The sequence below is a fragment of the Trachinotus anak genome, unplaced genomic scaffold, assembly GCF_046630095.1.
Source record: "Trachinotus anak isolate AG129_WGS33_773 ecotype Australia unplaced genomic scaffold, CSIRO_AGI_Tana_v1 ptg000025l, whole genome shotgun sequence".
In the NCBI taxonomy this organism is placed as follows: Eukaryota; Metazoa; Chordata; class Actinopteri; order Carangiformes; family Carangidae; genus Trachinotus; species Trachinotus anak.
In genome coordinates this window covers 11,724,938-11,735,427 of record NW_027273876.1, presented here as the reverse complement: position 1 = coordinate 11,735,427, position 10,490 = coordinate 11,724,938, and the positions used below count along the sequence as shown (strand labels likewise).

At 42.0% G+C, this 10,490-nt stretch overlaps 1 protein-coding gene across 2 annotated transcripts; it reads left to right on the top strand.

The window, feature by feature from the left end:
• The first annotated feature begins 792 nt into the window (after positions 1-792).
• mazb (MYC-associated zinc finger protein b (purine-binding transcription factor)) lies at positions 793-8,595 on the top strand. 2 transcript variants are annotated; one of them, XM_071462008.1, is made up of 7 exons: positions 793-2,565; positions 2,778-2,928; positions 3,967-4,265; positions 4,951-5,198; positions 5,293-5,356; positions 5,661-5,832; positions 6,167-8,595. In XM_071462008.1, the coding sequence occupies exons 1-7, from the start codon at positions 2,533-2,535 to the stop codon at positions 6,508-6,510; spliced, it is 1,311 nt and encodes a 436-aa protein (XP_071318109.1). In that variant the 5' UTR covers positions 793-2,532; the 3' UTR covers positions 6,511-8,595. The 2 variants fall into 2 exon arrangements, with proteins under 2 accessions (XP_071318109.1, XP_071318108.1); XM_071462007.1 differs by having other exon boundaries at positions 3,967-4,397.
• Positions 8,596-10,490: the final 1,895 nt, after the last annotated feature.

Here is a 10,490-nt window from a genome sequence, read left to right as displayed (position 1 = left end):
GTGGTAGTGTTTGTAGACAGGTTGTTGTCAGTGTCGGAGGCTGTGGCAAGAGCAGGGAGTCTCAGCTCCTGCGTCACGCCGGGATGAGGGATGAAGAGGAAGAAGAAGCAACACAGGAAGCAACACAGGCTCATCTGTGTCTTGCAGAGTTTTTTTGTTTTTGTTTTTGTTTTTGTGGAGGGGCTGGGGGGTTGGGGCGAGGGTTGAAATCCTTATTAAATATTCAATTCAAGCAAATCCAAGCTTGAGGAGAAGGAAGAAGGGTCTTGACACATGTATTGGAAAAGAAATGGGGTGCTTTAAAAAGTAATTTAAAAAAAGATAATAAATTGATATTAACACATTAATTTGTCTGGATTTGATGTACTTTGCTCTGATGACAGTTTTATTTGGATGTTTACTACAGGGCTGCAACTATTATTTTACATCTGAAACAGGATTAGTCGGTCGACAAAAGTTAATTCATCATTTAAGCCATATTTTGAAAACTTGAAAAAAAAATCTCCCAGTTTCTTAAATGTGAACATTTGCTGTTTTTTTTTTTTTTGTCTTCTATGATATGACACTGAATATCTTTGGTGTTGGACTGCTGGCTGTTTGATCTGAATATGTCAATTTAAGCTTTGGAAAACTGTCAAGAATTTTTTGTTTTTTGTTTTTTTCAGTATCTTAATTTTTACCAAACAATACATCCAGAAAATAATCATCAGATTAATCAATAATGAAAATAATCAGTAGTTACAAAATTCAAGTATTTTAATTATCACTCAGTCTGCATTTTTATTAGTTTATTAGTGTTATTAGTAATAAGACATCTAGTAGGAGAATATTGTCAATATGTTATTCAAAGATTATGATCATTAATCATTGTGTAGGTTTACAGTTAGTTATTATTTCCATTATCGATCAAACAGCAAAACATTCTCTCAATTTCTCAATGAATTATTTGGTCCATAACATGTCAGAAAATAGTAAGAAGAAAAAAATGCTAATTGCAATTTTACATAATATATTAAAATATATTAATTTGTCAGATATTCAGTTTACAATCAAACATTCACATTTGAGAAGCTGGAACCAGTATAGTTTTATTATTTTATTTATTTAATTGAGAATTGGCTCAAATGATTGTTCAACTATCACAATAGCTGCCAGTAAATTTTGGTTTGTCCTCTAATCCATTAATCCAGTAATCTTTCAGGTTTAGTTTATTGTTTATTATAGATCCTCACTGCTTGGATGTATATATATATGCCAAGAGCAGTGTTATTGAGTGTATTTATTTATATGTTATTTTCTTATCTCTATTTATACAATGCAGACAATTATTCAGATCTATTTCTCATCTATTGTGTGTGTATCCTGAGCTGCTATTCGTCCTGTGTACTATATCTGACTCTGACATCATTATTATGGGCTGACTGGGAGGATCTGTGCGCACTGCCCTTTAAGATGCGTCTGTCATCTCTCCGTTAATGGAAAGCCGTCCCGGCTGTTTTCTGCGGTGCAGGAGATCTGTTCCAGCTGGCCTGAGGAGGACAGAAAAAAAACAAAAAAACAACATACTGTAGTGCATTTTGTGTCGGCCGAAAAACCCCAGGAAGGAAGGGGAGAGGACAGGCTCCGCCGAGGGAGACGGAAATGAGAGGGGGTGTCCAAAGAGGAAACCCTATCCCTTTAAGAGCAAGTGGGACATAGCGGTGCGAGGAAAGGAGAGGAGGGGGAGAAGAAAGAGGAATTAAAAAAGAAAAGGAAGAAAGAGACAGGGAGGGAGGAGGGAGAGCGGGCGATAAAAAAAGAAAGATGACATCCTCGCAGCTGAACGGCCGAGGTGGAGCGATAGGCTGCGGCCCGGCGAGAGCGCCGCTCGCCGGGGTCAGGGCTTGAATCCAGCAGCGAGGCTTCGACAAACACCCGATTGGCCTATTGGGGGAAATCGGAAAAATAGATTCACAAATTAAAAACAAAGCATGACCTGCTGTGCTACCAGATGCGTGTGTTATAACCCATATCTGTTCTCTTGCGTACAAATGCATTTATTTCCCGTAGAACTGTTCACGTTTATTGCTAAAGTGTAATACTGTAAGATGCGATTTTTTTGTATATAATTTTTTTTTTTTTTTTTTTTTTTTCCTGGTGGGTTTTTGAAAGCAGTTTTGTTGTGTGGTGTTGCGTTGTAGTGAGAATAGTGTTTTAATGAATTAAAGTTAGGAACCAAAGTCAAAGGGAAAAGCAGGCCATTATTGGACCTGGCCTGCTCCACTCCTGCCTGTGTACGGAAGCCTGCGTTAGTCAACAGCTGCGTGCATTTTAATTGACAGCATTAGGCTACCTCAATGAGAAAAGCAGATTTTCGCAGGCGGCTTTATTCACGTTTTTCGAGAGAACCCAGGAGCCCGTGGTTTCTGCCGCGGGACGGGCGGCTGTCTGCGCCTCGGCCGTCGGGGGTGGGCCGAGCAACACCATGCAAAGGCGGCTGTCCTCGATCTCAATCAGGAGCTGACTTTATAATCTCCATCGCTGTGGCGCAAAATGGATGCTGCTTGGAGCAATTTCCTCTTCCAGGTAGGCTTGTTGAGCAGGCATTACCGGCCCTTGTTTTGTTTTTTTTTTGTTGTTGTTTTTGTTTGCTTCTCATTTTACAGCGCGCCTTTTCTCACACAGGCCACTCAGTGAGTGTCCTGCGCTCCTCACATCTTGTATGACAACGTAGCACCTCAAGATAATGCTGTGACTTGTGTTTACTTTTGGTGATGGCCTTCTACTTGCTTCTCCAGAATACTCCCACCCAAAACCAAGTGGAGGGGAGCCTCCAATCAGAGCTCATGCCAGTGCATACGAGTTCTCCCCAAACCCCACCCACAGAGCACATAGCACAGCCTCCTTCAACTGTGGACACTGCTGCTCTCAATGAGGAACCCCTGCCTGGTGAGGGACACTGCACTGCACTCTGCACCTGTGGAAAACATCAGGGAAATCTGATTTGGATGATCCAGTGGCTGTATTAAAGTCGGTCAGGCGATCAAAGCCCAGAGAAGACAGGTGGAAAGACAGGACGCGTAGAGGCGACGGCCATAAGAGATGTGAATCTTACAAGTGTCTGAATAGCAAAATGTGAAATGTAATCACAACGCAACGCTTCGAAAAGTTTGTGGTTTGAATTCAAGTCATGTTCGAGCGCCCAGTTTTCAAAAAACTACAAGCAAACTGCTTAAGTTCTACACGATCCATCTGGATCTGAAACTTCAAGTAAAAGTCAAAAAGTCGACTCGCTCAAATTGGATTTTTTCAATTCAGACTCCAAACTTCAACATTCAGGATGTCGTAGATAAGCAGTCAACCAGCACATGACACGTTCAACAGCATCGCAATGTCTCTCCACATTTATTTGTTCAATATAGGTGGAAAAAATTAAACCTGAATAAGGAAGCAAGAAATGTAACATGAAATATTTTAATAGTCCCATGTAATCTTCTATTAATTTCACCGCTAAAGACAAAAAATATCTTAACTTCCCTGCTTTTCTACATCTCAGTTTCTCTAATCAGTCGGTTGCGTAGTCTTTAAATTGAGCTCAAGGTCCAGAGCCCAACAGATTGTCAAATAGCTGCTTTTGTCTAAAAGATATTCAGAGTTCACAGTGACAGAAGAGTTGTTGAGAAGCTGAATGTTTGACATTTCTGCCTGATAAATAACATTTATTACTTCTTTATTGATCAGCTTTTAATTTTAGCATTAAGGATACGTTTTGCTTTCACCTACAAATTACTCCACAAAATCTCACTTGCCTAGTTACTAATACAACAATATAATATCAGCCATTTCTCCTGTAGACCTCATTTCGTAATCGAGTCATATTATAGTTTCTTTTTCATTGGAATTGTTGTTATTATAAAATGACTTCTTTGGAAATACTAAATCATCTGTCTTTCTTTCTGTCTTGTCTCCCGCCTCCCTCTGGTCCAGTGAAGCCAGTGTCTCGGCCGGCTCGCGTGCCCCACATCTGTGCCATCTGCAACAAGCAGTTCAAGAACAACTACAACCTGCGGCGGCACCAGTCGGTCCACACTGGGGTACGCATGAAGGACAGGGCCAGAGAGCAGGCGGAGGGGGCAAAGGAGGGAGCAGCCGGCCAGGTGGCGGTGGCGGTGGCGGCCCCGTCGGCGATGGCGGTGGGGGCCGGAGGGAGGGCGGAGAGGCCCACTGTTCCCCTCTCCCTGCTACACCTCTCCGCGCCTCCCCCTCTCGCCCCTCCCGGCGTGCTGGTGGGTGCACACCAGCCTCCCCTGGGTAGTCAGGATGGTGAAGGGGTTGCCATGCCAAACGTAATGGCTAGTGTTAACCCCCATGCTCCGCCTCCTGCTGCTGTCGTCATGGCCACAGGGGCGACAGTACAGGTGGGTCAGGGCCTTGTGGAGATGGCTGTCGACAACCCCAAACCTTCAAGCATGTTGTTTCTTAAGCTGCTTGGCCAGATGAGGACGGTTCCGCCGTCTTCTTTTACTGTTTGGGACCGAATGTCACCTGCTATTCTTCATGAAATCCTCCTGTGTGTTAAATTTGACTCAATATCAATGTAAAGTAATGGAATCAGGGACCAGTGAATTCCATCACAGTATTTGGCACTGGTCCCCAGTTTGAGAAACACTGTGCTAGAAGCCCCCCACGCTCCCCTGCATGTTCTCTGTAACACAAACAGTGTAAAAGCAGATCAAGACTTTATGCCAGCAGGAAGTAGTCAGTCAACTGTCAGAAATGTTTTGCACAAGGGATGACGCGCAACTTTGGTGCAAATCAAGCAAAAAAAAAAAAAAAAAAATCTGTGTGCGTTTGCATGGTTTCAACAGAAGATATAAAAACGCTGAAGTATTGCGAGTGAATGCTCTGTGCCGCAACTGCTTCCTGTCTAAACTCTGGAGTGTGTTTATCTGCTTGTCTGTTTTGCCTCAGCGGCCCACAAATCCCAACCCGAACCCGGTGAGGAAGAACCACGCCTGCGAGACGTGCGGGAAGGCCTTCCGCGACGTCTACCATCTCAACCGCCACCGCCTGTCCCATTCAGACGAGAAGCCGTTCTCCTGTCCCATCTGCCAGCAGCGCTTCAAGAGGAAGGACCGCATGAGCCACCATGTGCGCTCCCACCAGGGAGGCGTGGAAAAACCCTACGTCTGCCCCCACTGTGGCAAGGCTTTCTCCAGGTGATACCGCGGAACGGGTTAACTTATCACAAACGGGGAAGGGGTTAAATATGTGCTGCATTCTTCACATGGTTCCCTCTCTTTCTCTCCCAAGGCCTGACCACCTGAACAGTCACGTCAGACAGGTGCACTCCTCGGAGAGACCCTTCAAATGTCCGGTAGGTCACGTTTACCCTGTGAGATATCCTCACTTAGCAGCTGCACACAGCATTACAACAGTGAAGTCAAGGTTACTCGTTACAACACTTCTATTGGTGTCTTCACCTGACTCATACAGGCATCGCAAATGTGACAATTGTCGTCATTTTTTTAAAGGTGACAAGACGTTAACCAAAATTTTAACGATCTAACACATGATTATTGGAAATGCTTTTTTTTCTGCACGCATTTCTGAGCTTCTCAGACTTTTTTTTTTATGTATTTCTCTGTCGTGGCTCATCAGTTGCTGCTTCCTTCTTTCAGACCTGTGAGTCCAGCTTTGCCACCAAGGATCGTTTGCGTGCGCATATGATCCGCCATGAGGAGAAGGTGCCCTGCCACATCTGTGGGAAGCTCCTGTCTGCTGCTTACATCACAGATCACATGAGGGTGCACAACCAGTCGCAGCACCACGCCTGCCATCTCTGTAACCGCAGTAAGTACAGATGCTTTTGTGCACTTGTTGACAGTAAGTGTATATAAATTAAGTATATATCGAAAGAAAGCAAATGGTTTGTGGTGAAGGCGCTGACCGTGAACCACAGGGTTCCCAGTTCCAGTCCGACTGGGAACCCTTGTTGCATCTCTCTCTCCCTCGTTTCCCTTCTCCTCCCGTGTCTGCCTTGACCTCTAAAAATGTAATAATGGTTAAAAAAAAAAAAAAAAAAAAGAAGGCAGTGCTGGCACACATGATTCCATGCTAGTGCTGAGTGAACTTCTGCTGTAACATCTATACCTCTATCTGAAATAACTCTCCTCTCCTCCATCAGGCTTCACCACGCTGACGTACCTTCGTGTCCATGCCCAGAAGCACCATGGCCAGGAGTGGAAGGACAGTCCAGGGGGCTTTGGCGGCACAGCCTCTGGTGGCGTACTCGTCTGCCACTTGTGTGGCGTCCACTGCAAGACACCCACCCAACTCCAGGGGCACATGGGCACCCATAGCAACAACCAGGGTGCCCCGAGCCCCGTCACCTCTAATGTAGCTGCCAGCAGCTCCGTCTCCCTTAGCAACATGGTGACAGCGCCCACTGTGTATGTCACTGGTAACACGGTGGTGGACCTGCTCGTCACAGACTGCTCTAGCATTGCAGCACCACAGCCCCACAGTTAGCAATAGTGAGCGCAGCAATAACGACCTCAGTCCCTTAACAGAGGGCAAGGTTAGAGAAGGTTGAAGTTACTCGTAGATGCTGATCCGGTTTCAGTTTTGTCACGTCCCCACTTATAGGTAAGGTTAGGATTAAGGGTGGGGGAGATTAACACCAGTCAGCGCTCAAGGGCAGTTTCACCTCAGAGCTGCAGAGCTGGAGCATCGGAGAAAAGGAGAAAAAGGAAGAGCTGTATTAATAGAGCAACGGAGTCATGGAAAGAGGGACCTGTGTGGCTGCAGCAGGTTCACTGACACTAACGACAAACGTGGATGTGTCGTCCAAATATACCTGAATGCTCTCGTGCATTTAAGACTCTAATGAAACTGTGGTATTGTGAGCATCTACTGTATTACTCTCCCCTCTCTGCCCTCTCTCTCTCTCTCTCTCTCTCTATCTCTCTATCTCTATCTCTATCTCTCTCTCCCTCTCCCCTTTCTCTCCCCTCCCCTCAACCCTGGCATTGGCTGCTCTCTGCAAGTGCACCAAGTACTGTATATCTCACACCAGCTCTGATCTTACCTCCATTTTGCAGCTCACTTACTGAGAATCCAAATGGCTTGCGTTAAAAAGAAGTAGTACGGCGAGAGTAGCTCTAGGAAAACATAACGAAGAAACACATTAGAAGGGAAGTCGTGTGTTTGGGTGTGTGTGTAAGTCAGGGTTCCTCTAGCATGCTAGCGTGTTTGTCTACAAAACTAAAATCAACATTTGATTTGAAGCGGTAACGCTAGTTTATTACGTTTCTAGAGGGCTAGATCAGGACTGAAGACCATACATGTTGTGGTCAGTGTGTAACTGTATTGTGGGATGTACTCGTTCATTTGTTTCCTAAAAGTACAAAGGTAAGAATAGAGTTGTGTTCAGGAGTGTCAAGCACCTTAAATTGTTATTGTTTGATTCAGCGAGGATCAAAATGGGTTTGAGATTTCTTGGATTTTCTTGCTCTGAGTCTTCCTCTCTGGGTCTGGCCATTAAAAAAAAAAAAACAAAAACAAATACAAACAAAAAACATAACTGCTAATCAACAACACTTCAGCTTCTGACATGGCGATTCTTGCACCTGAGAACTACCTTTTGCATGAAAACAAGCTAGCTCAGTCACGCTTATTGTTAGGGAGCTGTCATAACAAAAGAAACTTATAGCAGTTCCACTAAGTTAGTTTGGCTGTAAACAATGATATTTATAAAAGTGTTGATTTTATTCCGAAAATTTTAACATCGTCGGCCATTCATTTGATTGTAACGGTCATTGCCATAGTCCTTTGTTTTCTCTATGTACCAGTCCAATGAGTGACACTTATGCATTAGATTTAGTCGTTTAACTCTCTGTATAGCACATAATGTTCTGAACGCAAGTCATTACCGTTCCACATTAATCATGTGAAGAATGGTCACCTGTCCATTTGGTTGGTTTGAGTTATATTGTGAGTGATGTGTGGTGTCAAGAAAGGGCTTATAAAGTCAAAGTCAGTCAAGGTAGACATACAATGGCAGTTTGACAACACCACTTGGTATGCTGTAAAACAAATCCTGGTTTTGTACTGGAGTGCTTTTTCAGTTTTGTGTTAATATGTTACCTTGAAATTTGTAGAGTTGTTTCTTTCTTTCTCCCTTTTCTTTTCTTTCTTTGGAAATGTGTTCTTCCTGTTGAGAAAAGTAGTGATTGATTAAACAGTTAATTTTAGGTTTTCTCCATTACACTAAGTAAAAAAAAAAAAATAATACCTCTACTCTAGGATTCTGTACAGCTCTTGTGATACATCTTAATGCCTTATCGTACTCAACTGCATTTTAATTCTTTTATGATGAAATATTTCAAATCTTAGTCATGGATTCATTAAGAATATTAATGGGATGTATTTATATTTATATTTTTATATTTCTCAACAGTATGCATGTCTAAAAGGTTGTTAGAGCAAAAAAAAAAAAAAAAATCAATGATGCTTACTACAGTCATAAATATTATGTTATTTTGTAGATGAAGTAGAGATCATGTTATTATTTTGTAATTTGGACAATTTAAAGTAAAAAGGGGTAAACAGGCATTGTTCTGTGTACTGGTCTTTTCACCTAGATAATCACTTCTACACCACAGCTGCTTTCTGGCATGATTCACAGACAGTCGTTCATTCTGGATTTGGTGTTGTCCAGCCAGATGTTTGACCTGCGTGTTGCGACTCTTCCATTTTTGTCTGGTTAACCGTCACTGATAACACACCTGCGTAAGTAAAGCATAACTAATGCATAACACATAATGATTTCAAGCAGGATGTATCATGAATTCCTAATGCTCACCACGTCATTACGAGTTTATGTGATTACTTAAAAATAGGTTATTCATTTATGAGCGTTAACTCAAAGTTACTTGGTTCATTAATTCATATGCCACCAAAGTAGCTGGAGTCCAGTTAGATAGAAAAGAGAATTTCGCTTGTCTCTGAGAGCAGAACAATCCTGATTCTCATAGAAATATGAAGCTGCTTTTACTTAACACAGAACAGTCGTAGTGACAAGTTGCAGTCAGAATCCTGACACGACATTAATATCCACTTTTTCTCTTTCACTTCATCACCCTGTTAACGTCCGCTCAGACATTTCTGTCCATTCTACCACCTGCAAGACTCTTTTAGTTTAAGTGCATAATTCTCTTCAGTGTGCTCTGCTCCCACGTAATCTATCTGTACACACATTAACAGTGATAAATGTAGCACAGCTGCAGCACCAGTTACTAGAAGGTTTCCCAACAATCAATGGTAACCATAAGGTTTTATTATCCACCTTAATATTATATATTTATATATAACCGTGTTTTGGTTAAGAAAGGTCTGATAAAGGCTTTGTAGCTTGACTGAAACCTAGTAATTCAGTGCATTTACAATAAATTACTTTGTGCAAATGTGTGCACAAGTGTGCGAAAATCACCTTCCCCGTGCAACTTATTTTTTTGCTCCATTGTTTAAAAATCATACAAAGAAACCCCCATACACCCACTTTAGTAGACTGCAAAGGAATGCAGCAGAAAGCCGTAGTATGTGTTTAGCCAAGGGCACATCTCTCTCAGTGTTTCTTGACTTGACAAACTTGATATCTTGCTCTTACTACATTATGTTATCACTGTCAGCATCACTGTACAGCTGAAAACAAGAGGTTCAGACTCTACAGATACTTGAAAGTAATCCTGGGAAATATATTAAAACACTAACTTAAGTTCATGAGACAATTTGAAGTAGAAGTAAATACACCCAAAAACCTCATTCAAACACAAAACAAAATAACTCCAGAAATGCACTTAATGATAACAAATTGTTATACTCTGCTTCTTGGCATTTTAGTGACGTGTATATTTAAAATTATGATCACAAAGTACCACTTATGCTACCTCTCTTTTCAAGTTCATATCATATTATTTACTTAGAAGATTATATCTCCCATTATATAGATCGCTCACTCATTTAAGCTTATAAAAGTAAAGGAAAATTACTTGTATGTATTTCTTTGTATTTCTTTCATGCACAATTGACATGCTGTGTATATTTATGTTACATGCATGGTATGGAGATTTTCTACAGACCAATGTTGGGTTTTATTTTAAGTTCTAAATCAATGATCACAAAAATCTTTTCCTACTAAACTACTTCTTGTTCTCTTTTACAGTTCTTCCCAGTTGGACAAACCAGTCCAAGCCAGTGTTACCGTTTTACCATGCCCATTTAACCGTAAGGACAGAGCTGGGTTATCACTGCAAAGCCTGAACAAAGCTGCATTGATTGCCATGCAATCTCCAAGCATCCAAACATGTCAAGGTTTGCAAGGCTGCAAAATACTAAGAACCTACAAACATTACATACATCTCTGTCAATGTGCAGCTAAGCACTGATATCTGATCAGTTTATTTGCAAATGCTGTTCAATCCAAAGGCCAAATGACTGTCAAAGATAAA

Excerpts from the sequence above, each read along its gene's own strand:
- mazb (XM_071462007.1), top strand. The coding sequence starts at position 2,533 with ATGGATGCTGCTTGGAGCAATTTCCTCTTCCAG. Across the intron at positions 4,398-4,950 it reads CCACAGGGGCGACAGTACAG|CGGCCCACAAATCCCAACCC; the intron begins GTGGGTCAGGGC and ends GTTTTGCCTCAG. Across the intron at positions 5,833-6,166 it reads CTGCCATCTCTGTAACCGCA|GCTTCACCACGCTGACGTAC; the intron begins GTAAGTACAGAT and ends CTCCTCCATCAG.